The following is a 27,830-nucleotide window of genomic DNA, read 5'->3' as shown; positions in this document are numbered from 1 at the left end:
CACCAAAACCAGAAATGAAGTATCGGAATAAACACGTAGGAAGTGCATTGCCATAATAGGCTGGTTGTAAACATTTCCTTGCAAAATCAATACAGTATACATTAATATGTAGGGTCTTCAGAGGCCGTTCAGTAGCTTTTGCTACCCTACAGCCTGTCAGACAAAATTTAACAGTCCTGCATGATGTATGATAAGTGAAAAAATACAAGTTATGCTTAAAGGGGAGTTGTTACTTGTCCCTGACATTAGGGGCTCAAGATACTGAAAGGAGCTCCACACTATACATTTAAAGCAGGGGTCAGCAAGGTTTACCGGCCATGGGCCGGATCACTCCCACAGAGATCATCCGTGGGCCAGACTGGCGCAGCGCCATGCCATAAATTGCATCTGCGCATGTCCGTGGCACCAGAAATCACTCTGCGCATGCCCAGACACCAAAAATCACGCCTGTGCAGAAGCAATTTTCAGCATCTGGACATGTGCAGATGTGATTTTCGGTATCTGCACATGTGCATACATGGTTTCTGGTGCCGCTCGGCGAGTTCCAGCACTGCGCTGGTTTAGCGGGGGGGGGGGACTCGCCAAGTAGGCGGCTTGTTTTGGGGGTGGCTCGTGGGCCGGTAAAACGGTCTTTGTGGGCCGCACGTTGCCGACCCCTGATTTAAAGCATACTCAACACAAATTTTCCCAAGGAAACCTGGGGACTGTAGTTTGCTAAGGGTGCTAGAAATGGTAGATCTGTGAGGGGGAACTACAGAGTCTCTAGGAAGCTTCCAGGGAAGTCGTGTGCTTTAAATGCGTGTTGAATCTGCTTTGGATTTATAGTACAAATCTCCTTTCAGATATAGGGTTAAAGTTATGTCACCAGGTGTTAAAAAGCACTGGGGCCCAGATTTTTTTGCAGGAGTTCCATCTGGTGGAACAGGCATAAAGTAGTGGTTAAGCACGTAAGTGATGGACTTGCTGCAGGTGTGAGGAACCTTTGGCCCTCCAGATGTTGCTGCATGCTTGCAGGGGCTGATGGGAGTTGTCGTTCAGCAACATCTGGAGGGCCAAAGGTTCCCCATACCTGACTCACCAGGTGGACTGGAAACTCACCTTTAATGTGGGAGGAGCTGCACCAGCCAACCTGTGACAGTTGCTGTACAGATACTTGGGATCATATGTGCATGGAGCATTTCATGTGAATGATGGTTAAGGAGCCGGGACCATGTAAAAGCTGAGCCTTGAGCAAGGAGAAGCTCTTCCCGGCTTGTGCCTCCCTTAAAGGGGAAAGCAGGAGGTGGAAACATAGCAAACCAAGGTTTAAGTGATAATCTGCCCGACACCTCTGTTTTAACTATGGCTAAAGTTCAACCACAGATTAGCATTATATGCAAACTCATCGCCTCAGTGAGAAGCAGGCCCAAGATTTCATGAAAGCAGACACAAACTTCACACTTGATTGGTGTAACAGCAAGCGATGGAAATGCAGGTGAATGGGACAACCCTGATAGCGCCTGCATTTGTGTAGGATGTTCCTGTTAAGGGTCTTATTTTTAACTTATGGTTTGTACTTTGGTTTTGTAAGCTACCTTAACTGCGCTTGTTACAGAAAGGTGGGATATAAACCATTAAGATGAAACACATTCAAAATAAACCTTTACTCTCCCCCCAGACATGATGCTTTTCAGTGAGGGGTCTGCTCACGCATTCAGCTGCCAGCAATTGTGAGGAAGTCCTACTTGCAGGAGACTCATTTAAATTAATGGGATATACATTAGCCATGCCAATTAACTTCAACAGGTCTACTCTGGGCGGGATTAGCATTGGATACAACCCCAAGTGTCCAGGCATCAGTTGACGGACATGCATGTGGGAATCAGACCCTGAAATAGTGAATCATTATTTCATGATATTAATTATGGGAGGTAGATTTGAACCTCCGACTCCTCTCACCGAAATCCCAAACACTGGTCCACTCCCTAACAAATGTTATCTGGAGTCCCAGTGAATGTGTAAACAAGTGGCATCTGTAATAAAGATGCCCTATGATGCAACCCCATTCACTGGGAAACACAGCACTTTCCGCTTGAGCAACCCTAATTCCAAGGAATGGCTAGAATAAAGGAAGCTGACATATTGAGCCAGACCATTTGGTTAGTATGATAGACACTGGCTGGCAGCAGCTCTCAAGGGTTTCAGCCAGGGTGCCTCCCAATCCTACCTGGAGATGCCAGAGATTGAACCTGGAACCTTTTGCATGCAAAGCAGGTGCTCTACTACTGAGCTAGGGCCCTTCCTTATCAGCCTCTCACAAGGTGAAACAGTTCTTGGTTTTTCCTAATGAGGTTTCAGAGGGGGGGAAAATCAGTTGAGAAGCAGCTTCAGGCACATGCTGCAGTGTGCGTGGGGTGTGTGTGTGTTTGTGTGTGCGCGCTGCTTTCTGCTGAGCCGATTTCCAAATGTGGATCTATACAGCCAGATGCAATTTCCTCTTCAAATCAATGTTCCAACCCCCACTCGCTCTTTCTGGGTGGCTGATGTGGTCTCAAACCATTCACAGAGGTTGATTAAAGCCCCTGACACTACAAATTTGATTTGACCCAAGAGAAAGGGGGAGCAGAGGGGAGGGAGGAAAGGATGGGGGGTGGGGTTAATTTAATTTAATCTTTGCAAGAACAGGGAGTTCCAGGTTAGAGAATTTCAATGCTCACCCCTTTGGCTATGGAGAGAGTGGGGGGGCATTTACCCCTCAAAAGCAGCCCCTCCTCCTCCTTACTTTCTATTATTAAAAAATAAAGTTAACAAGTTTGGCTGTCAATAAGCATGCAATACGATAGGCAGGCATTTGCTGCAGTCTTCAATCTAGGTTTACAGCAGACAAATCCCATTCACTTCAATGGGGCAGACTTCAGAGCACACAGCCTGAGAAAGTGTCGGCTGCAATCCTCAGACATGCTTGCTACCCGGTGACTTTTCTTTCTGTGCAAATATGCCTTGGATTGTGCTGTTTGCCTTTCTCCACCCCACACCCCACCTGCCATGTTTAAGAAAGGAAATGAGAATCAAAGATGGGAAGAGGCCAGGAAGCAGTTGTGAAAGAAAGCACATATGGGGGGGGGGGTCCCCAGCATAGATTTTAGTCAGCAGCCCCATCATAATTGTGCAAGTTGATTGTGTGTGGGTGCGTGTGTGTGTGGGTGTTTGCTCTGCGTTTTCAAAATGCAGCTCAAGGGACAATGGAGTTAAGTGCAATGCACAAATCAAGGTATTAGTCCTCGAATCTATTATACATCTGTGCGGGGGAACTACTGGCCCTCCAGATGTTGCTGAACTACAACTCCCATCATCCCACACCACTGGCCACGCTGGCAGTGGCTGATGGGAATTCAGGGCCAAAGACTCACCTGCCCTGTCTGCCCTATACTGTTTTGGATTAGGGTATCTTAAAGACCACCTTTTCCCATGTGAACTGGCCAGTTGGTTACACTCAATCACTGGAGGCCTTGGGTTTGTTTGTTTTTGTCCCACTGTCTAAAGAAAGTTGTTAGTGTCAGGGTAACCAAGACAGGGCCTGTGGCAGCAGCCCCATAATGAACTTTCCTAGAGACTTTTCTAGAGACACTATAACTGGCCTCATCCCTGATGGTTTTTAGGTAGGCACTGGAAGTGTTTTTGGTTTTTGTCCATTTTGGTCATGCATTCTTCACCTGGATGCTTCTGCAGGGTTACTTTTGAGTAGCTGTCTAAATACACTGGGGCATTGTTTCCAAGGAGCATAGGAAGCTAACAGACCATTGGTCCATCTAGCTCAGAAGCCTCTTTACAGTGGTGCTTCCGGTTACGAACTTCCTTCATTCAGGAGGTCCATTTGTAACCCAAAACCGTTCTTAACACGAGGTGTGCTTTCGCTAATGGTGCCTCCCTCTGCTGCCACACCACTGGAGCACAACTTCCGCTCGCATCCCGGGGCAAAGTTCGCAACCGGGAGCATCTACTTCTGGGTTAGCATAGCTTGTAACCCGAAGCATTCATAAGGAGGGCGGTATGTAAGATGAGGTTCCACTGTATAGGGCAGGGGTCAGCAAACATTTTCAGCAGGGGGCCAAAACACTGTCCCTCAGACCTAGTGGGGGGCGGACTATATTCTGGGGAAAAAATAAAATGAATGAATTCCTATGCACCACAAATAACCCAGAGATGCATTTTAAATAAAAGCACACGTTCTACTCATGTAAAAACACGCTGATTCCCGGACTGTCCACAGGCCGGATTTAGAAAGTGACTGGGCCTTAGTTTGCCTACCCATGGTATAGGGTTTCAGACTGAGACATTTCCAGCCCTACCTGGAGATGCCGGGGACTGAACCTGGGACCTTCCAAGTGCCACTGCGTACAAAGCAGATGCTCTGCCACTGAACTACAGAGCTTCTCCAACGTGGGAGGCTGCATCACACTATGAGAAGACTCCCTATTGTTCTCCAGCCTTGCTAAGATTGCTGAGCATGCCGTTCCCAGAAGGGAACCAACCGTTACTGACATGACAGCATTTTAAAGAGAGTGGGGAGTGGAGTGGATTTTATTTGGTGGATGGACTCCCAGAAGGATACTTTGAAGTTAAATATTTCCCTGCTTTTGAAAAGCCTAGCGTAAAACCCATCAAGATAACCTCCCTAAGAAGTTAAACAGTAAAAGACAATGGCCTCAATCCAAAGCTACAAAAACACACACAAATTCTGCAATATTGTTGTTCTTTCTACTTCAGTGGGAAAAAGTTTCACGCATCAAGACTGCAACAGGGTGGGAACATCCCCTGATGTTGACAGAAATAGGTGAAATCTTGCTTCTATAATCTTTGAATATACATTGGAAGGCCCTGTATGCAGACCCAAAGCCAGTGGCGGAGCTTCATGCTCCGGCACCAGGGGACGGAGAGCAGGCAGGGGCGTGGCGTGCTGCCCGTAGGGGCATGGCGCCCAGCGAGGGCAGGGGGGGCAGCCGTGATGGCACCCCTCCGGGATCACGCTGGCGGGGGCGGTACGCTCCCCCACACACACGCATCTTCCTCCGCCAGTGCCCAAAGCCACTATCTTATGCATTTGCTTGGTCACCTGCAGCAAGTTTAGAATTAACTCCAGGCAACTAGGTAGGGAAGCATTGTAAAGGCTGATTTTCTTTTAGGCTGACATGTGGCTAACTAAGGGATATTTAAGCACTTGGGTTAGTAAAATGGGGAGAGAGAAATTAATTGTATGAACTTATTTGTACGGCCGATCAAGACAAATAGGTGTGATCTAAAGAAGATTATATATGCTGAAGGTGCCACTGATTTCATATTTGCAGGAAGGAAGAGAGTTAGCCATAAGCACAGAGTAGAAATTTACTCTTTGCCTTATTACTCCTCTCTTTACAGCAGACAGCATGCTTTACACTTCCTTTGTAAGTGGGATTCTCCATATACAGTGCACAACTGCTTTTGCACAGACAGCTGTACACATCTGCACATACAAAGCAGCTTCTCTGGATCCCCTGCACAGTAGCCACTTGGCAAATTGTACACAGACAGGTGTGAGCATGCCACTCTTCCAAAATGTGCAGCAATCAGCCACACAAGGACCCATGTTGGCAAACACCTTGTGAATATGCACTGCACAAAATCGCCCCAGTCATCAAACCTAGCATGACCCTATATAGAAAGTACCATATATCATAAAGGACCAATTAACGTTTATTAATGCAGACTCAGCAAACCATGTGTCAAAAGCCCTTTTCCCTTCCCAACAAGCTTTCCCTTCAGACATGTATTTTATATGTAAATAGCCACACAATATTTTATTTAGTGCACTCCACAGCTATAAATTGTGTTGCTGTCAAAATGCATGTGACGTTTTTCAGCCTTACAGAATCACCATCTCAAGGAAACCTGAATCTGCTGTGCTTCCAATTATCATTGTTGCTGTGAAACCATGAAAATGGCACACTGCTTATGACACCTAGGATTAAAAGCGGGCAAGTTTAACCTATAATACTAGAGTTATAAAACAAACTGTGAAACACTTGCTTTACTACCCAAACTTCCAGGTACTCCATGTTCTAGGGAGTTCTACATGCTATAAACTATTTTTGGCTAACAATTTAAAATGATCATCTACACCAGGAGCATCTTTATAGTCCTCTTCTCAGAGAGCTGCTGGCAGGGTGGGGGGCTGTAGCGAGAATGACACGGAAGCTCAATAATGTGGCAAAAGCACACAAGCAAAGCTTCAGAAGTTTCTACCCTTCTTTTAATTAAGAGACTCCGCAGCTCTTTAGATTGACTATTTGATCTTGTTCAGCTCTGCCCTGCTTGTGCCCATTCTTAGGGCATGTTCATACACAGAGTGGCTGTCTGGGACTGAGAGCCACCCATTTGACCAGCCCAAATCCTTGCAAGTTTTCTGACCTCCATTAGTCCCACACATAAAGAATGTGTGGGGTATTATTTGTCTGTCTGTTTATTTTATATGCTACCCTTCATCCAAGAAACACAGGGCGGCTTACAGTATAAAAAAAACACGAAAATACGTAACATAATAACAAACAAAGCAATAACACCCCACCCGACCCAGTTTAAAAGGCCGTTGGTTGTTTAATCAGCCCCAGTCCTGGGTGAAGAGGAATGTTTTTGCCTGGTGCCTAAAGCAAAGCCCTAGCTACTGGGGGAGGGGGGCAGCCAGGTTTTTTGCCCCAGGTGAAGCCTCCAGAGGGGTGCCATTGATGCTCCCAGCCTCTGTGTGTGTGCGTGCAAAAATGTGCATGGGGGAGGGTGCCAAACCGGGTCTCTGACCCAGGTGAAATAGAGCCTAGTTCCACCCCTGCCTAAAGATATGTCATGAAGGCACCAGGTGAGCCTCTTTGGGGAGAGCATTGCACAAATGGGGAGCCACTGCAGAAAAGGCCTGTTCTCATGGGGAAGGCACACAAAGAAGGGCCTATGATGATTGAAAGGTCTGGGTAGCTTCATATGAGGAGAGGCGATCCTTGAGGTATTGTGGTCTTGAGCCGTTTAAGGCTTTATAGGTCAAATGCAGCACTTTGAATTGGGCCCGGAAATTAATTGGCAGCTAGTGCAGTCAGGCCACGATTGGTGTTATATGCTCAAACCGTCCTGTCCTGGTGAGCAACCTAGTCACTGAATTCTGCACCAGCTGAAGTTTCCAAACAGTCTTCAGAGGCAGCCCCATGGATAACACGTTGTTGTAATCTAACCTAGAGGTTACCAGAGCATAGACAAAAGACATTAGGCTATCCCTGTCCAAATAGGGGTGTAGCTCGAATACCAGCCAAAGCTGATGAAAGCACTCTGTGCCACCAAGGCCACTTGAGCCTCAAGCAACAGTAAAGGATCTAGAAGTATCAGTGATGGCTGGTGTCCGTTGAGACTAGCAGGGTGGAGAGTAGGGAGCCCAAACAGAGCCAGAGCCAATGACAGGCAAAACCAAGTAATTCAGCTTTTGTCTCCATCCTCCCCCTTCTCCTCACTGCTAGGTTCTACATGGGACAATGCTAAGACTGAGGAGGAGGAGGAGGAAGTTGACAGCTGGGGTCAACCCAACCGGACTGGCTATAAGTAAGAACTCAGGAGAGGGGGCTGCCTGAGGTTGGTGGGGTAATGTGTTGCTTGTCCTAATGGATCCATTTTCTCTTATTCAAGTTCACTGGTGCATTAGGATAGGGCTTTGGGGCAGAGGTTGACTGTCGTTTGGAAGAGCCTTCCAAATACAGCAGGGTTGGCTTACTATACTATACTATACTATACTATACTATACTATACTATAGTACTATTACTATACTAGTTATGAACTTAATTAATTCCAGAGGTCTGTTCTTAACCTGAAACTGTTAACTAGAGGCGTGCTTTCACTAATGGGGCCTCTTGCTGCCGCTGCCCCACCAGCACACGATTTCCATTCTTGATCTCCACCAACAATTCTTAGACAATCTATGTATCCCAATGAGGAAACCAGAGACAGAGGTTATACGCTTCTTATTACAGAGGAGAGACCAGGAGCTCACCAAGACAGTAGCTAAGTTCCTCTATTTGATTTTTTGCCGCCGAAGTACGCAACAGGACCCTGCCCTTGCTGGAGACCCACAGAGGTGAAATAGATTGCTCGCCTCTTCTTCCCTTTGGCAAATGATTGAACTGTTGAAATGGCGATGAGATCGCATTGGCCCATTTATTCTGAACGTTTGTAAGTGATGCCAATAAAGGTTTGATAATGATGATGATGATGATGATGATGATATCTGTTCTCATCCTGGGGCAAAGTTCTCAACTCAAGGTAACTCTTCCAGGTTAGCAGAGTTTGTAACCTGAAGCGTTTGTAACTCGAGGTACCACTGTATTTAAAATAGGTGAAGTAATACACATTACCATCCACAGCAGATGTCAGGAACTTTTGGCCTTCCATATGTTGCTCAACAACTTCCATCAGCCCTTGTAAGCATGCCCAATGGCTGGGGGTGATAGGAGCTGTAGTTCAGCAATATCCGGAGAGTCAAAAGTTCCATATACCTGATCCAAAGTGAACCCTGCCTGCCCCTGGTGAAAGCCTAAAATTAACTAACTACACCACAGTTCCCATTTTGTGGTGAGGGGAGATACCACTTTGTAAACTTCCTGTTCAGCACGACAGCACCCAAAAAAGGGAAGGGTGCTCATAAGAACGCACCCTTAGGTGACAGTGGCTCCAGCCTTCCAGTGTGGTAGCCATGTTACATTTGTTGCAGCAGAAACAATAAAGAAACTTCTTGACAAGACTAAAAAAAATATTAGGGCCTAAGCATTTGGACACTAAAGAGCCCCACTTCGTAAGAGGCACAAACAGTGCTTGAAGTGAACTAGCTCTACGTTACCAAGTTCAGTTAATTAATTAAAAACTCCCTAAACTACACCTGTAAATAATTCCCATAATTGCTGGGCGAACTGAAGATGAATTAAGTTTGTTTTTCTGGTAGAAAGATGTGAAGTTCATCTTTGTGTTCATTCTCTTACTCTTTGGGCCTGTAAGCTTAAATATAATAATTACTGGAGGAAATAAACAACCCAATTCCACTGTGTGGTTTTTTAATGCTTCCTTAGTCTTTTGAAGTATATTTTATATTTCAGCACAGCAACTTATAATGTTTAGATATGGTGGCATCTTTCAGTGGGTGAGATGTGCTGGACTCCTTTTTTTACGTAAACACAATATTTTTTAGTTTTTGTTTCATTTTAGCTGTATATTGGTTTTAATTTTATTTTTAACTCACTTTGAGATGATAATAATAATAATAATAATAATAATGCTGAATGCTTTATTTTTATTTTATTTTGCCAAGGATCATTTGGACAAACTGTGAACTGAAAATGAATTAAACCAGTTCATTCTGTGAAGGGACGGGCGTAAACTTGGATTAATCCCTTTCTGGACATGCTGAACTTAAACTAGAACTGGATTATCCTGAATGACTTAAGCTCCAGCCTGTTACAAAGGTGGGGATACCTGTGGGCCCCCGAGAGGTCATCAGGATTCTAGCTCCCATTGTTCCTGACACTGTCCATACTGGCTAAGACTGATGGAAATTTGAGTGCAACAGCATCAGAAAAGCCACAGGTTCTCCATCCCTGGCCTACAGCAGGGCTGCCCTTACAGATGACTCAGAAACCTCGACTGGTTCAAAGTGCAGTGGCCAGATTACTAACGGGTTGTCTTTAGAACCCATATAACCCCAAACAATTCCATTGGCTGCCATTGTTTCTGTGCCCAATATAAGGCACTGACAACTATCCTTACCTACAGACCCTCTCGGGTGTTAAGATAAACGTGCGCGCGCGCGTGTCTTGGTATTTATGCTACCCTCAGAAGTTCGGGACATTTCATGTGGCAGCCCCCAAATTGTGGACTTCCTCCTTGACAGAGGTGCGTCTGACACCTTCACTATACAGCTTTCCACAAATGCTTGAATAGGCAACCTCTTCACTCCGGCCTCTGACACTAGAGGTGTGTATTTTCAGGACCCTATTCTTACAAGCAAAATTTGGTTTAGCAGCTTTTAATTATGAATGTTAAATTGTTGCAACCTGCCCTGAGACCTGCTGGCAAACAACAACAACACATATTTTCCCCTCTCAGGCAGCAGGGTACCACCTTTCCCAAAGGCGCAATTCAAGATATCTGCAATGTTGCAGCGGCCTCTTGATCTCACATGTCCCAATCAGAGAAGTGCCCACCACTGTACAAAGAAGAAAAGCCCACCCAGTGTCTAGAGCCTGGGGGCTCTGGACTTTCCCCAGCACAGCTACTGAAGCTGGTGAGTGATAATATAAGCAGGCCTAGATTGCCTGCCCTCCACTGCCAGTACAATTTAATTGGGGTAGGTAGGATCAGGCTCTCCAAGGCTGAAGAAACTGGCCATCCTCAAATCACCTCTCTTAAGAGCACGTCTACACTATGAATTTAAACCAGCCTTTGCTGTGATGACCCTGGGGTCTCCCTCATCGCACACACAAAAAACCGTAACGGAATTTTTGGAAATGAACCTACCACAACCAAGCCATATACTGCAAATAATCAGCTGTCAATAACCACATTTGCACTCCACAGACCCACAAATCCTCATTTGGCATTCAGTGCTCATTTACAAATGTTTATAGACACACAGGTGCACTTCTTACTCAACAAGCCTCACTTTGTGTTATATCACTTCGTTTAACACCACCTTTACGAGAAAAAAATAGGATGCCATGCAATTGTCGAAAAGTACTGATGCGAGTCAATTCAGTAATCACAAACTGAAACCCAAACCCTATACTCTTAACGACATCACACTCTTCAACAGCGGAGAATTACGGATTTCTGCTCCAGACTCTATACACATAATGTGGGTTGCAAATCCACTCTTTGCCCATAAATATGATTTGAAAGGTGTGGGGCTGGGAACCCCACCCCATTGTTTCATCATTCCAATTTAGAGTACAGCAGGGTGCTAGAGTGTGCAAAACCAGCTGCCTTAAGTGATCATGGGTGTAAGCACATTTACGTGGAAGTATCTCATTGATTGAAGTATTGGCACAGTTGAGAACAGGGCCTTGCATTTAATTGAACCCTACTAATCATGCTGTACATTATTCCCATTTTCAAAAAAATATGATTTATTTCCCCCCCGAACATAGTGTTCTCTTCTTTTTTCAAGATAGGATTGTTATTCCTACAGTCTTTTGCCAACACAGTTCCAAAACATGCACATTCCAATATCATAATCTAGCTTCAAATCCTCTTACACTGACTATTTTGCGCTGCTGAATAATATACCAGAAAGGGAAAATGGATGACCAGGAAAGCTGATAGAAAGCTCGCAAACACTTGAGTTTGGCATCCTTGAACAGCAGTTTTGCCTGCCTATTGGAGGCTGCAACCCTGAACCGTCCTCTCTAGCATGGGAGCTAAAACTAGATGCATTCAGCATAAGAACATCACAAGATATAGCTCTCTCAGTTGTCACTGAGGACCACAAACCCCTGTCTCCCACCAGCATATATACTTAAAAAACAGTGTGCACACTGGCAGGGGTGAGGGGTGGATAGAAGGAGAAATTATCAAATAGAAATGTGGCCAAATATTAAAACAGAGAAATTATTTCTTTGCGTTCTCATTTTGGTTTTTCGCAATCATCTTACCACTGGAGACGAAATTCGACACCCAGGGCAATCACAGATTGGAGGATGTACCTGTAAGATTCCTTTGGACATAAGAGTCTTCAAACTTTTCCCTGGATGAAAAAGAAAAAAGAGGGGAATGGGGGGAATGGAAAGAACAAAACAAGTATTTAGTTTGGCTTTTAAAAAGAAAGAAAGAGACTGAGAGGCTTTGCACAAAACAAGCCAGCCTCTACCCACCCCCACCCCCTTTTACAGGGCCCTGGCTTGCACCCTAATTGAACTTTGTACCCTGTGGAAATGATGAAAAGGAGTAGCAGCGCTCATTAGCCCCTATCTAACCTTGTTAAAAATGTTCGCCAGGCTGAAAAATAATAGGGGAACCCTGAAAAGGAGAGGCCTTGGAGGAGCAGCGCTGCTCTGCACCCACCCCGCCTCCCCCTGCATCAAGCAAACACCATTCAAGATGCCTGCATTTGCAATTCACAGCCATGACGCCAGCACTCAAAGGATAAAACACACACAACTGAAAGCAGGTAAAGAAAGGCAAACAACAGGCTGAAGAGACAGGCGGGGAGCGCAGGGAGCTTAGCCCCCCCGCCCCTGAAAAACTCTTTTCTCCGTCCCTTGAACACCAGCTCTCCTCCCCAGAGGAATGAGGGGGCTTTTCCTGAAGGCGGCCGGAGGAAGGGGGTAGCAGCATCATTAGAGCGGCGGCAGCAACAGCCGCTCTCCTCCTCCACCTCCTCCTCCTCGAGGCGATCAATAAACAAGGCGAGGTGTCAGTCACCTCCTAATGGCTCTTGGGACCCTCGGCGTGACACATGCAGCCCTCGGCTAATGACATGTCAAGGCGGACGCCTCTTGGGCTTCCCACCTCCTTCACCCAGCTTTCCGGCCCCCGCTTCGCCCCAGCCCAGCCTCAGCTGCCTCCCCGAGCCCGGGCAATGAAATAAAATAAAATGAGGCGCGGGGGGGGGGGTGTAAAAATGAGAGCGCGCGCAAATACAAGCCACAGGGGCGATCCTCGCCTCCTTGCACAACAGCAAAGACGACGCACCCGCTTGCCGCTCCACTTTTCCCGGGGAAAGTAGCTGGGGCGAAGGTGCGGGGAGATTTTGTGAAATTAAATTGTTAATAAAGGAGGAGGAGGAGGGAAGAGGAGTAGCCGCCAGCACAGACCTCCCTCCCTCCCACTCACCAGCTCCCTCGCCGCCGCCACCCACCTGCCTCGGCGCATTGGCGGATCCGGACTGAGCGGCTGGGGTTGGGATTTCGGTTTCTATTCGCATCAGCCCTCTCCGAAGCGACTCCCCCCACCCACAGGCGCGCTTCCAGAGTAGAGCAAGGCAGGCGCAGCAGACCCGCGGTTGCCCCCCCCCCGACCCGCTCCTCCGCTTAACCTCAGCGTCGGCGGAAGGGGCGACCCAAAAGCATCGAGGCCAGTCCCGGTTCGGGACGCAAGCGGCAGATCAACAGCAAGCCACGGAAGACGCCACACTGCGGGTTGGAGGAGGGACACCACAGGTCCACGTGCCTCCTGCCTGTCCGAGGTGGGGGCGGGGGAGCAGCTTCGCTCATTGCGACGCCGGTAAAAAACGCAACCTCTCGCAAGACCCACACATACTTGGAAATCGGCCCCGCTGAGTTCAGAGGGACTTGCTCCCAAGTTAGGATCGCGCCCTCTAAGAACGCCACGCTACGCGCAAACACGAAGCTTGCGTTTCTGAACACCCCTTCTCCCCCCCCCTCCAGAAAGCAACGAGGTTGCTGCGCCTCACTTGCCATTCGGGGGGGGGGTGCGGGCGAGGCCACCGCGCCAAAAGCGCTCCCGCCAGCCGCAGACGAGCAGCAGCGGAAAGGGGGTTCTCCAAAGTCGCGCCTAGCCGCCCCGGCGCAAAAGCTACACTCACTTGGAGAAGAGGGAAGAGCGAAGAGCTTCGGTTTGGCTGGCGGGGGGGGGGTGACGGGGCGGGCGCGCCGTTCACACATACACACGCCGAGCTAGACGTAAACAGCAGCTGTGCAGACACAACCGCGAAGGGCGCCCAGCGCCAAAACCACAACTCCGCAGCCAAGCTAGCAGCGCCTGGAAGGGGACGCGCCGTCGGGGCAGCAGAGAAAACAACGCAAAAGGCAGCTCCAAAAAGGATAGGAGTATGTATCGCTGTCGACCCTTTGCTGTCCTGCTTCGATCCCCCACTACACGCACACACGCAAAAAGAGCCCAGAAACACACACCAGACTCCGGGCGCCAAAGCGCTGGCGGCTCAGCCTGGCCTCGAGAAGTTGCAGCCTCGGGTCACTTCGGAGGCGCACTCCAGACAGTCCTTCGCTCCGCGCCAGGCGGCTCTGGTTTGAAGTGGAGGAAAGATGAGTCTCTTCCAATCCTCAACCTCCCCCCCCCTCCAACTGGCTGGCGCGCGCGCGCGAGACTCCGCCACCGCCCAACAAGTGCAATCTCTCCCCCCCCCCATGGGCACATGCCGCCGCCGCCGCTCTTAAAAAAATAAATAATCCACCCTCGGTTTTACTTGGCCCGCAAAATACAAGAGGCGCGCATCAATAAGTCTCGTCAACTTTCTAAGCACACGCGAAAACTTCATCTCCGCCGTCGGTTCTTTCGGATTCTGTAGCGCATTCGCGGCGTCCGTCCGTTCACACGCACGAAAGGCGAGTTTATTCTAAAGGCGTGTTTGTGTCAGTTTGACTTTCCGAAAGTAAAAAGGGCAGTTTATAAAAAGTGGGGCGGAGGACAAGGCTTGTGAAAGACGCACTTACAAACCCTCGCGGAACATCATCCCGCACACCCGTTGGCCGACAGCTGTTGCCCCGCTGGGATTCGGCGGTGGAGAGGGAACTGGGAACGCGCCCCCTCGGAAAACCGCGGGAGTTTCCCAGTTTGACGGGACTCTCTTCTAACACGCGCCGATAGTTAACGCGGTCACGCCCCTCCCACCGGAACGTCGAATCTCCGGGAATGCGCAAAGGAGTCAAGAGTGCCTCTGAACATGAACAGAGATCTTTTCCCGTAACATTCAGTGAACAACAATCAACCCACCACGCGATTACGGGATAGCGAGGCGCGGAGACACTTGAACCCAAGCCACCTATCATTTTAGCAGTTGCACACTATTTCTGGTAAAACGAAGAGCCCTGGGGGAAAATAAAGCTTATCAAGCCTGTCCACCCCCTTCCCTTATCCGAGATCGGGACGATGCAAAGGCTTGTTCCGTCTACTGTTTGATGAGGGAAAGGGAGCCTTCTAAAATCATACACACCCTACCTACTTTTCCCCACCAGCCGCCTGACGAGGAGCCCTGCGCGCCTCGAAAGCCGGCACTTTCGCCCCAGAGAGAAGCCAGCCGAGCAAGCCGAAAGGAGCAGCCCCCGTCGCCTGGCGCGCCCCGGCTTCCCGCCCCGGTTAGCTCGTTCTCTTCCCCGCCGGCCGGCCGCTCGGTCGGTACCTTTGTGCCGGATGCTCCGCTTCCAGTCCTTGGCGGTCTCCCGGCCGCTGACGAACTGGAACTCGTTGGGAGTGAGCCACTCTCCCCGGTAGCGAATGGAGGGCCCTTTGCTGCCCTGGCACAACTTATTGATATAGAGGAGCGCCTTGTTCTCGCCGCACTCCACCTCGATGCAAGGCTCGCCGTTGTCGAAGAAGGGCTGGAAATCCGGGATGGACGAGAAGCGCTCCAGCATCAGGTCCTCGGGGAGGGGGTGCGGATGGGAGTGGGCGGCGGCGTGGGGTGCCGCGTGGAAGTCCAGGTAAGCGCGCTGCTGCTGGTGATGGTGGTGGTGCTGGTGGTGCGCAGCGGTGGCGAAGATCTGCTCGTAGGCAGGCGGGTGCGGGGTCACCACGGGGATGGCGGCGGCCGCCAAGGGGACCAGGTAGTCGGGCAAGGTCTCCATGGGCTGGTTAAAGGCGGCCAGCGCCAGCTCCTCGCGGTCCGGGCGCTCCCTCTTGATGGCCGGCATGGTGGCGGCGACAGCGGCGCGCTCAGCCGGCGGCGGCGGCGGCTGCTCTTCCCAGGCTGCAAGTTGCGCGCTTGGAATGAGCCTCCCGCAAGAGCAGCAGCAGCAGCAAAAGCAGCAACAGCCCCAGCACAAGCAGCACCTTGCAGGCGCCGGCTGGAGCGGCGGCGGCGGCGGCGAACCCGCTTGCAAAGCTCCCCAGCGGCGCAGCAGCCAAGGGGCGCCGGGATCCCGCAGCCAGCAACCCGAGCTTAATGCGCCCGGGAGGAGTTCAGAGCGGTGGCGGCGGCAGCGGCGGCAGATCTGCCCCTCCGGGTTAATACTTGACATCTTGGCCAGGGAGAGGGCGCCGCCGCCGCCGCCACAGCTGCCGCCGCCGCCGCCGGAGACATGGTTTCGGTCGCCAAAGGTTTATTGATCTCCACTCACACACACACACCCCCGCCGCCGCCGCCCCCCCCCCCAGCCGCGGATCGACCCTGCGCCTCTGCCTAGCGACCTCTTTTCTCTCTCTCTCTTTCTCTCTCCCCCACCCCCCACTTTCCCGCCTGGAGTATCCCCTTCTGGCTTGCCCTGCCAGCCCACGCAGCCCTCCCTGCTCGTTTGCCTGGCGTTTTATTTTTAATCTGGTTGTGTGCGAGTGGTTCTTTTTTAAATATATATATATATTACAGTCACCTAAAATCTTGCAGCCTTATTTTTTCTCTCCGTTCCACGCGGGTAACGCACTTTCACTCCCCTGCCCCGCCACTTGCAAAAACCGTAATTTTTTAAAACTGCATTTTTTTATTTTAAAAATTGCAATTGCATTAGCGCAACCTTTGCACCATTGCTTTCCTTCCCTCCCACACAAGCCTGCAACTTTTCCACAGGTCTGTCTCCCCGCTATTAATAATAATTTTAAAAAACCCACCCACATGCATCCACACGTGCACCTGCAAAAGGGGATATTTCTCAAACGACGCCCCCTCCCAGCGAAGCCTATTGAGATGGTTAGGAAATCAATTTCTAGGCTAGAAATTAAAAGCAACCTAGAATTTTAAAAAATTAATAAAATTAAAACGCTTTCACAGTCGACAATTCCCCCTCCCCAATAAACAGCGCCCTTGCCTTTACTAGAAGTCAGGGGGTTCTATTTGGCTGGGCTTCCTCCTACAGGCACCCCTGATAGAAACATATATATTGATATATTTTCGGAAGTCAAGAGTGGAGTTCTGAGACACTCCGACCAAACAAGCTTTTCCCTCCGCTGCCGATTCTCCAACTTGCCCCATTTAAACAGCACAAGGCGCTTGCAAAAAAAAGAGAGGCGGAAAAAGTGGAAGGTGGGGGGACTGACTCTAGGAGAGGGGGGTAAGCGACGGACAACCACCTCCTTCAAAGAACCACACAATCGTCTCCCCCGTGTGTTTTTTATGCCCAAATTAACCGGGGTGGGTGGGTTAATAAAGGTTGCTCTTCTTACCCGTGGACTCTGGATGCCTTTGGAGTCAGTGGGTGTCACTGGGGCTTTGCCCCGAACCTATTTTCAGCTGGAAGGCTCACTGCTGCCTTGGGCAGCAAGAGTGAAAGTCTCTCATCGCAACTCTGGTGCTTGGAAAGAATGGGCTTCTGAATTAAGGTAAGTGTGGTGCAGGCAGCTGTGAGCCCCTGCACACATTTTTTTTTGGGGGGGGAGATTTCAAAGTGATCTTCTCATGAGGAATCTTACTTAGAGGAACATTTTCTACATCACAGATAGGGAACCTGAGACCCACCAGAAGATGTTGGGTTCACAACTCTCACCATCTCCAGCTAGCAAGGACAACTGTCAGCACCAGGTTCCCCACTGCACCAATGCATTGCCCATGTTGTCTTCAGGACAAGCATCTTAAACATCGTGGCAGTCCTCTGTTATGGTTCTCAGTCTGACTGCAAATTTTCACTGCAGAAGCAGACCTCTAAGGAGAACAAAGCGTTCCAGGCCAGAGTGGGGCTGACCCCCTTTTTGGATACTGCCCTTGTGTTTTGGACAGTCACACTACGCAAGGGTCATTGTGTTCTCCAGACAGTATTCTTGGAACCCAGAACCACCACCTCCATCATAAAACTGGCCCCATAAAACTCTTGTATTCCTGTCCTGTTTATGGCCTTCCCACTGAAGCATCTGATTGGCCAATGTGAGAGCAGGATGTTTTGAAACACCTGGTTTTTTAAATCAAGAATTTTATTAAGGGTTTTTGTTGTTGTTTTTTTGTAAACCGCTTATCAGGTTTCTTAAAGCTGTAAATTTTGTAGAATGTAAAATAAATAAGCAAAGGATGCTCGATTGGCCGGGCCACTCGGCCTGATCCAGGGGGAAAACTCCTCTTATGTTAATCTAGGTCAGGAAAGGAAGCTACGGAGAACATGTCCTTAGGGAGAGCTCTACATCTAAATATATATAAAGCACGTAACCAAAAATGTACAGTGGTACCTCGGGTTACATACGCTTCAGGTTACAGACTCCACTAACCCAGAAATAGTACCTCGGGTTAAGAACTTTGCTTCAGGATGAGAACAGAAATTGTGCTCCGTCAGCGGGAGGCCTCGTTAGCTAAAGTGGTGCTTCAGGTTAAGAACAGTTTCAGCTTAAGAACAGACCTCTGGAACGAATTAAGTACTTAACCCGAGGTACCACTGTAATAAAAAAAGAGTTGAATTCAATGTTAGTCTTACTCAGAGGAGAACCATTGAAATTAACGAACAATTTCAGTGGGTCTACCCTGAATAAAAGTTAGTTGAATGCAACCCAAAGTGTGGAATTGGATCTCTATTTCATACTACATTTGTTCTAAAAATAAAAATTGGCAGAGCTAGCAGGGGCCAGGAAAAAAATGACTGTGGGGGTGGATCTGGGACCACCAGTTGCCTGTCCTAAAACAACTGTATTTGGCTGCTGTCACAGACAGACTTGTGGGCCACTGTGTCCCTGTTCTGAGGATGATCCAGTCCAGATGTTCTTATATAATATAAAGCAGCTGGAGAAATAATTTTTAAAAAACACAAGCAGGACAACACCACCACCCAAACACCACACCTTTTCTTGACACTCCCTCTTGTTGAATGCCTTGTGCATGGAGGAAGGAGAAAAAAGTGGTGATCTTGGTTTGTGGTTCACAACTTGGGTGTGTCAGGGAGATATCCTACCTAATTGCCACATTTACTGCTTTCCATTAAAAGTTTAATGGCAAGGTTTAAAATATTACATTACATTGTACTGCATGTTTACTTGCCAATATTTCGCTGTATTTGATTATTTCCTCCCCCCCCCCAAAAAAAATTAATGATGATGATGAGGCAAAGCTTGGCAGGCAGCCTACCAGAAAATGAAGTATTTCCCACCCTTCATTTGGAATATTTGAAACTGTTTGTAGACAAGCAGCCCCCCTAAAGCTCTGAGAAAAGAGTGATGCTCAGAGTTTTCTGTCTCCCTGCTGGTCGCCAAGGACAAACCGGCGCCAAAAGCGGTTTGTCAGAGAAGCCTTGTGCCAATCTTGTCAGAGCTGAAGGAGACTCTGAATGCAGGAGGGCACAGCGAGGAACTCCCCAGTTACAGCTGCGCTCTGTAAAAACAACTCGGTAACTTTCTGATGCTGCGTCCATGTCCAGTACTAGAGCACCCCTTTGGGAACGCTTTGAGCCTCAAGGTCACACCACAGCCCATCCATCCTCATTTGCAGGGTAACTAAGTGCGATGCAGTTGTTAGTGTGCTGGACTATGACTGGGGAGACCAGGGTTCAGATCCTCACTGGGTGACCTGGGGTCAGTCACAGTCTCTCAGCCTAACCTACCTCTCAGGGTTGTTGTGAGAAGAGCTGTGTACTCCTTGAAGGAAAGGTGGGGTTACAGTGGACGCTCAGGTTGCGAACATGATCCGTGCAGGAGGCACGTTCGCAACCCGCAGCATTCACAACCAGCAGCGCTGCGTCTGCACACGTGCGGGTTGCGATTCAGCGCTTCTGCACATGCACAAAGTGTGATTTAGCTCTTCTGTGCATGTGTGACTGCCGAAACCCGGAAGTAACCCATTCGGGTACTTCCAGGTTTTGGCACGTCCGTAACCCATAAAAACGCAACCTGAAGCGTCTGTAACCCGAAGTATGGCTGTATCCAAAATTACAGAATAAATCCATCAGCTCGAAAATTTGCCTATTCTGGCTACATAATAAGAGTCTGCTGGATCATCTGGTCCAGCGTCTTGTTCTCACGGTGGCCAAACAAATGTCTGTGGGAAACCCACTAGAGCACTCTCTCTTCCTGAAGTTTCCAGCAATTGGAATTCAGAAGCATTACTGCCTATGATCATCAAGGCAGAACATAGCCATCGTGGTTTGTAGTTATTGATAGCCTTATCCTCCATGAATAGCCCTTGACATAGAATTATCCTCCTACAATGACTTGTCCAACCCTCTCTTAAAGTGGGTTTGCATTGCTGCCTCCAATAGGAGCAAGTTTCTCAGCTAGTATAGTGGTACCTCGGGTTACAGACGCTTCAGGTTACAGACTTCGCTAACCCAGAAATAGTACCTCGGGTTAAGAACTTTGCTTCAGGATGAGAACAGAAATTGTGCTCTGGCGGCGCAGCGGCAGCAGGAGGCCCCATCACCTAAAGTGGTGCTTCAGGTTAAGAGCAGTTTCAGGTTAAGAACGGACCTCCAGAACGAATTAAGTACTTAACCCGAGGTACCACTGTAATTGCTTTCAAGTGATTCAGTGTCAGGGACTGGGCAGAGGAGGAATGGCAGAGACCGCCTCCCCAGCCTGACCCTTCCAGGGAGGAGGAGGAGGAGGAGGAGGAGGAGAAGGAAGACAGTTTAGATTTACAACAGGGGCTTGCAGGAGGTCACAGCTCAGAGGAAGATGAGGGGGAAAGTCGGGAAATAATGGGAGAGGAGGAGGAAGCAGCAGAGGGGCAACAGCGGACAGACACGGTGTCTTTAGAAAGCATTCCAGATCCCCCTTTCCCAGAACCCGGCGAGCCTTGAAAGTAGGAGAGCAAAGAGCTCAAAGACAGAGGGCACATAGCAGCACCCGCCGAAGTGACGAATGAGGAAGTGGGAGAGACGGGTGGAGATTCACTCCAGACAACGCCATTATCCAAGAGGCTGGGTTCTATAGCTTCTCACTCTAATCACTGAATAAAAAAGGATAGTAAGAAACCTTCCCTTGTCTTTATACTTTCCTGGGCAACCAGTTGGGAGTTGTTGGCAGCATCCTGACACTCAGACTAAGATCTGTCCTAGCTTTACTCCTTGCAATTCTAACTGGGTAGGCCAAGGTCTGAAGTAGGAACACAGGAAGCTGCTTTAGATCCTTGGTCCATCTAGCTCAGCATTGTTGACACATTGGCAGCAGCTTTCCAGGGCTCCAGGGGGCGGGGAGATATATTTCACAGCTCTACCTGAAGATGCTGAGAGTGCAACTGTTGTGCCACAACCCTCCCACTTACTTTCTGTAAAAGGTGACATCAGTGCCAACTTGAATAAAATATTGGGGGGCTCCAGGTAAGCTCCGCCTTCCATAATCAATAAGAAGATGCAGCACACACAAAGACTATTTGAATGGCAATGCCTATCAACGGGGGAGGCTCAAATATTTCATTGGAGGGGTGAAGACCCCTTGGTCCCTAGGAGTTGGCTTTGCTCCCCATTTCTGGAATGTTCTCCCCAGGGAGGCTCGCCTGGTGCCTTCATTACATATCTTAAGGCATCTGACGGAAACATTCCCCCCCCCAAACAGGCCCTTGGCTGTTAAATGATCTATGGGGGGGGTATTGTCATTATTACAGTGGTACCTCACGTTACAGACACTTCAGGTTACATATGCTTCAGGTTACAGACTCTGCTAACCCAGAAATAGTACCTCGGGTTAAGAACTTTGCTTCAGGATGAGAATAGAATAGTGCTCTGGCAGCGCGGCAGCAGTGGGAGGCCCCATTAGCTAAAGTGGCACCTCAGGTTTAGAACCGTTTCAGGTTAAGAACGGACCTCCGGAACGAATTAAGTTCTTAACCCGAGGTACCACTGTATTATGTTATGCATTTTTGTGTTTTTATGTTGTAAACTGCCCTGTGATCTTTGGATGAAGGACAGTATATAAATATAATGAATAAAGGAAGAATAATACCGTAAATACCAACAGCATATAAACCCACCAATTAAGCCATAACATACAATCAGCTGAGCCAAGAAGAGCAATTGAATGCAGCAGTAAGCAAGCCTGGCTAGTCCTTTTGGAAAGTGACGTATAAAGCCTTAGGTGGTTTAAGACCCCTGTACTTCAAGGACTGCCTTTCCCCACATGAACCTGGACCCTGCAATCATCACTGGAGGCCCTTCTTCATGTGCCCTATCCATGAGAGGTCCTAAGAGCGGCAACAAGGATGGGCCTTTTCATTGGTGTCCCTGTCATGGGATGCTCTCCCTAGGGAGTCATGCCTGGCACCATCTTTATCCAGTTCTAGATACCAGGATAGGACTCCCTCTCCCTGGTATTTGACCCTTAATTTGAATGGTACTGTGGCCTCTTTTACTGGAGTGGGACTTGGAGCCCTGCTGCCGTGTTTAACTGTGTTTTTAGTATTTTATTTGAATTGTTGTGTTTTAAGTTTTTATTGAGGTTTTAAATGGTATTCTTGTAAGTTGCTTCAAGTTACCTTGTAGGAAAAGCAACGAACAGTAACAAATAATAATAACAATAATAATAATTCCACAAAGAGGGAGCCTCCATTAATAAAGGCCTATCCCTTGTAACCACTTGGCCAACCAGAGAAAGCAGACACACTCTTAAGAGGCCCTCCAACCAACAATTTCAGATGTATACACAGGAAGTGTTCTTTGAGTCATTCATCTTCAAGGGGTGGGTCAACACCCCAAACTAAGTTTTGTTGCCGCTGTGGCACCAACGCCACTTTTTTCTTTCCTTCCTGGTAGAGAGAGATAAGGCCCAAAACTTCAAACGTATGCTAAAAAGTGTTTTAGAGCAAGTCCCATTTGCAGACTGGGGTTAAAAGTGGATCCTTGGTCTATAAAAGCTGGAGAATATTGCTTTTTTTTTTTTTTCAAATGCTTTTTATTAAGTTTTCTTCATCACATACATCCAAGAGAGAAACACATCCACTACACATTAAAGGAACATTAAATAAGAAAAAAAGAAAAGAAAAAAGGAGAAATTAGAAAAGTAAAAAAAAGGAAAGAAAGAAAAAAGAGTACATACAGACAATTTGCTAATAACAACTTCCTTCCCTCCTGATTTCGGATTTCTACCTTTAATGATTTCATCATACTGCTGGTGTAGGTTTTTAGTTTGTAGCATTGGAAGATTTAGGTCAGACCTACTGTAGTTGGTATGTTACTAAGATTGCCTTCAATGTATACCATAAATTTATTCCAATCTTCTTTTAACTTTGTATTTTTTTGATTTCTAATTCTTTGCGTCATTTTTGCCATTTCTATAAAGCCGTAAAGTTTCAGTTGCCAATCTTTCACCGTTGGTAAAGTTGGGTTTTTCCAATTTTGAGCAATTAGCATTCTAGCCGCGGCTGTTGCATATTGGAACAGGGTTTTATCTTTTTCCGGTATTTCTTTTCCTACCATCCCCAGTAAAAAGGCCTCTGGTTTTTTGGGAAATGTGAGTCTAAATATCTTTTTTAATTCATCATATATCTGATTCCAGAATTTTTTTATTCCCTCACATGTCCACCACATATGTATAAAGTTCCCTTCATTTGTTTTGCATTTCCAGCAGGCCTTGTTACCGGTCTTATACATCCTATTTAGTTTTTCTGGGGTTAAATACCATCTGTATATCATTTTTTCTAAGTTTTCTCTAATTGCCGCACTTGCTGTGAATTTTATTCCCTCATTCCATAATTTTAACCATTTCTCATGTTCTATATTGTATCCTAAGTCTCTTGCCCACTTTACCGTAACTTCTTTAATTTCTACATCTTTTGTGTCATGTTCTAATAAAATATTATACATTTTAGATAGTAACTTAGATTTACTTTCAATTATTTCAATTTGGAATTTTGATTTCTTTTCACTCATTCCTACTTTCTTATCTTCCGTCCATCTTGCATTGATTTGATGGTAATGTAGCCAACCCTTCAACTTTTCTTTCAACTCCTCGTACGGTCTTAATTTCCAACCTTCATGGGAACTTGTCAGTAGATCTTCATATGTTAAGCTTTGTTCATCCAAATTTGTTTTCTTAAGTGATAGAATATCTGTTGGGGACAACCACCAGGGTGTTTTGGGTTCTAACAGTTTTCTGTTTCTTTCCCAGACTTCATATATCGGACCTCTGATAATGTGGTTCGAAAAGCTCTTATGTACTTTCCCTTTACTTGACCAGAGGTAGGCATGCCATCCAAACCTGTTCTCCACCCCCTCGAGTTCCAGTAAATCCTTATTTTCCAGAGTTATCCAATCTTTCACCCAGCATAGACAGGCCGCTTCATAATACAATCTTAGGTTGGGTACCGCCAATCCTCCTCTCTCTTTTCGGTCTGTAAGTAGTTTGTATCTAATCCTTGGCCTCCTTCCCTGCCATATAAACCTTGAGAGGACTTTCTGCCAATCTTTGAATATTTTAGTCCCTCTAATAACCGGAATATTTTGGAAGAGGAACAACATCTTAGGTAAGATATTCATTTTTATTGCCTCCATCCTGCCGAGCCACGAGAGATTTACTCTGTTCCAGACATCCAGGTCTTTTTTAACTTTATTCCAGGTCGTTGTGTAATTATCTTCAATTAAATTTATATTTTTGGGTGTGAGCCAAATACCTAAATATTTTATTTTCTTGGTTACTTCAATTCCATGTTGTCTCTCTAATTTTTCTTTTGTCTCATTTCTCAAATTCTTTGTTAATATCTTGGTCTTTGATTTGTTCAATTTGAATCCTGCTAGTCTGCCATATTCTTCTAATATTTCCAGCGCCTTCTCGGTACTCCTTTGCGGTTCTTCTAAAGATAACATCAGGTCGTCTGCGTAGGCTTTTAATTTGTACTCCCTTGATCCTATTTTGATTCCTCGAATGTCGGATGTTGATCTTATTATGTTTGCCAGGACTTCTAGTACTATAATGAATAGAAGCGGGGAGAGGGGACAGCCTTGCCTGGTTCCTTTTTCAATTTGGAATGTATCTGTAAGAGTGTTGTTTATCACCAGTTTGGCCGTTTGCTTTGAGTATATTGCCTGTATTCCTTTCAGAAATTCTCCCTCTATTCCCGCTTCTTCCATGGTCTTTAGCAGGAACGACCAAGAAACATTATCAAACGCTTTTTCTGCGTCTATAAAAATCAAAGCCGCTGGTATATCATTGTTGATTTCCAAATATTCGATTAAGTTTATGATGTGTCTCACATTGTCTTTCAGGAATCTATTCGGTAAGAAGCCTACTTGGTCTTTGTGTATTAGATGTATCAGGCATTTTTTTAATCTGTTTGCCATAATGTCGGCATATATTTTATAATCGTTGTTCAATAAAGATATTGGCCTGTAGTTTTTAATATACATTTTATCTGTATCCGGTTTTGGGATTAATGTTATGAAGGCTTCCCTCCACGACTCAGGTATTTTTCCTCCCCTCAAGATATTATTCATGGTATCACAAAGCGTTGGTAATAATAGACTTCCTAAGACTTTATAATATTTAGCCGAGAGACCATCCGGGCCTGGAGCTTTCCCTATTTTCATTTTTTTTATGGCGTTCTGGACCTCTTCTATACTTATGGGCTTGTTTAGTTGGAGTCTTTCTTCCTCTGTGATGGTCTTCCCTTTATATCTCTTCAAATATCTGTCTATTTGTGTTGTATCCTCTTCCCCTTTCTTGTATAATTCCTCATAAAACTCGAGAAACTTCTTTTGTATTCTTATTGGGTCTACTATCAGATCTTCCTCTACCTTTATTTTGTTTATCGTATTCTGCTTCTGTCTTTTTCTCAGTTGCCAGGCCAAGAATTTCCCTATTTTGTTCGCTGACTCGAAATATCTTTGCTTCATTTGTTTGATTTTCCATTCAATTTCTTGACTCGTCAGCATCGAAAATTGTGTTTGTAGGATTTTTATTGTTCGAATGCTTTGCTCGTCCGTCGGGTGATCTGTTAGTTTTTTCTCATGCTCTCTTAGTTGCTTAAGTATTTCCTCCTTCTTCTGCTGTCTTATCTTCCTCATATAATTATTTTGCTGAATAAATAAGCCTCTTACTACCGCCTTACTGGCGTCCCATACCACTTCTACGTTTGTTCCTGTGTTCAAATTCAAGTCAAAGTACTCTTTTAGTGTAACTTTGGCCTTTTCGGTGATCTCATCATTTTCTAATAAATATTCATTTAGTCTCCATCTGAAGCTTCCCTGTCTTGCACCTTTAATTTCTAAAGTTATCAGATTATGGTCTGAGAATGTTCTTGGGTGGATTTCACAACTTGTTGCTCTTAGGGTGAGTGTTCTCGAGGTCCAGATCTGATCTATCCTGCCCCAGCTTTTATGCACTTCTGAAAAAAAGGTGAACTGTTTTTCTGTTGGGTGCAGATGTCTCCATATGTCTATTAGATCTAGGTTTTCTTCCAGATCTTGGAAAGATTTCGGTAACTTTCCTCGATTTCGTTTTCTATGTTCAGTTTGTCTATCTATTTCTGGTACTGGCACCGCGTTGAAGTCTCCCAATAGTATCGTCTTGTTGTCATCTAAGTCTGTTAGGGCTTGTTCCAATTTCTTAAAAAACTCAGGTCTATTTGTATTTGGAGCATATATGTTAACTACATTGATCTTTTCTCCCTGGAAGTTGATTTGAACCCCTAATATCCTCCCCTCCTCATCTTTGTATATCATTTTTGGTTCCCATTTTTCCTTCACATATATTGCCACTCCTTTTTTTTTCTCCTCCGTAGAGTTTATAAATTCCGTACCCAGATACTTATTTGTTAAAATATGTTTATGCTTTTTAGCTACATGAGTTTCTTGGATACAGATTACATCCACTTTTTCCTTTTTCAACACATTCGCAATTTTATTCCGTTTAGCTTTTTTGTTCAAACCATTTACATTCCACGATACGATTTTAAGATTCCTTGTCATTTTTATCTGCTAGTAAGTCAGTAAATTCCCGGTTTAGGTTTTACCGGTTTAAATTCGGTTGGGTTCTTCTTCTATTTGCTCTTCGGTTTCTTCCTCCTCCCCTTCCTCCCCCTCCTCCCCCTCCTCCCCCTCCTCCCCACCCTCTGCTCCCCCTTCCCTCTCTGGTCCCCCCCTCAAGCTCGCCTCCCCTCTTTCCTCTCTTTCTCCCTCCTTCTCTCCACGTCTTTCTCCCACCCCCCCGAGATCTTTTTCGTATCTACGTAGGAATTTACTGACTTCCTGATTTTCCGTTATTTTAAATCTTTTCGTTTTGTAAAAGAAGGAAATCCCTTCTGGGAATTCCCATCTGTGTTGTATACCATTTTTCCTTAAGATACCAACTATTTGTTTGTAGCCCTCTCTTTTTCGGAGGAGTCTAACTGGAATTTCTTTAAAAATAATAATTGGTTTTCCGTCAATTACCAATTTCCTCTGGTAACTTTCTCTCAGAATCATGTTTCTCATTTCTATCGATTTGAAAATCACTAGACAGTCCCCTGGCGCTTTTTTCAGTCTGTTTTGTTTCGGTCTTATTTTTATTCTAAAAGCAGTTTCTATCGTTTGCGCGACCTCTTCTTCTTTCAGTGCAAGCCACGTCGCAAGTTCTTTAATCATTTTCCCCTTTATGTCTTCCTCTCTTTCTTCCCCTATTCCTCTAAATTTTAAATTTAACTGCTTTTGTTTCATCTCCATCAAGGCTAAATTATCTAAGACCTGATCTTGAGTTTTGCTCAGTTCCCCAAAGTTTCCTTTGGCTTTTTCAACTTCCTTCCTCTGGTCTCTCAAATCTTTCTGCACTTTTTTGTTTATTTCTTCTAAAGATTTTGTTCTGACTGTAAGATCTTTTATCTTATTTGAAAGTTCTCCTGTGACCACTTCGATCTTTTTGTCAAAGGATTCCTGCATTTCTTCTAACTTTTTTTCTATGTGTGTTTCATTTTGTCTGAATTCCTCTTTTATTTTCACCCATAGTGCATCTAGATCTTTTATTTCCTCTTGCCTTGAGGTTCTCCTGTCCATTGGTGTTCCCGCAGACTTCTTCCCGTCCCTCC

The 27,830-nt window shown here is 46.4% G+C and overlaps 1 protein-coding gene across 12 annotated transcripts in view; it reads right to left on the bottom strand.

Annotated features, from left to right (window-relative positions):
* The window catches only part of SAMD11 (sterile alpha motif domain containing 11), a 326,641-nt gene that overhangs the window by 143,883 nt on the left and 154,928 nt on the right, over positions 1–27,830 (bottom strand). For 2 of the 12 annotated variants that reach the window (XM_083512931.1, XM_083512932.1), the window contains one exon: positions 11,683–11,774. In XM_083512931.1, the coding sequence (XP_083369057.1) occupies positions 11,683–11,754 (72 nt within the window). In that variant the 5' untranslated portion in view covers positions 11,755–11,774. Of the gene's footprint in view, positions 1–11,682; positions 11,775–12,887; positions 13,188–13,902; positions 14,069–14,442; positions 14,557–15,128; positions 16,044–27,830 lie in introns of those variants that run through there. The other 10 variants (XM_083512928.1, XM_083512927.1, XM_083512926.1 and 7 more) reach the window with 10 other exon arrangements.

Source organism: Podarcis liolepis, assembly GCF_965112155.1.
Source record: "Podarcis liolepis genome assembly, chromosome: 7".
Taxonomy (NCBI): Eukaryota; Metazoa; Chordata; class Lepidosauria; order Squamata; family Lacertidae; genus Podarcis; species Podarcis liolepis.
Note: the sequence above shows the minus strand (reverse complement) of the source record. Positions and strands in the feature narration are given on the sequence as shown.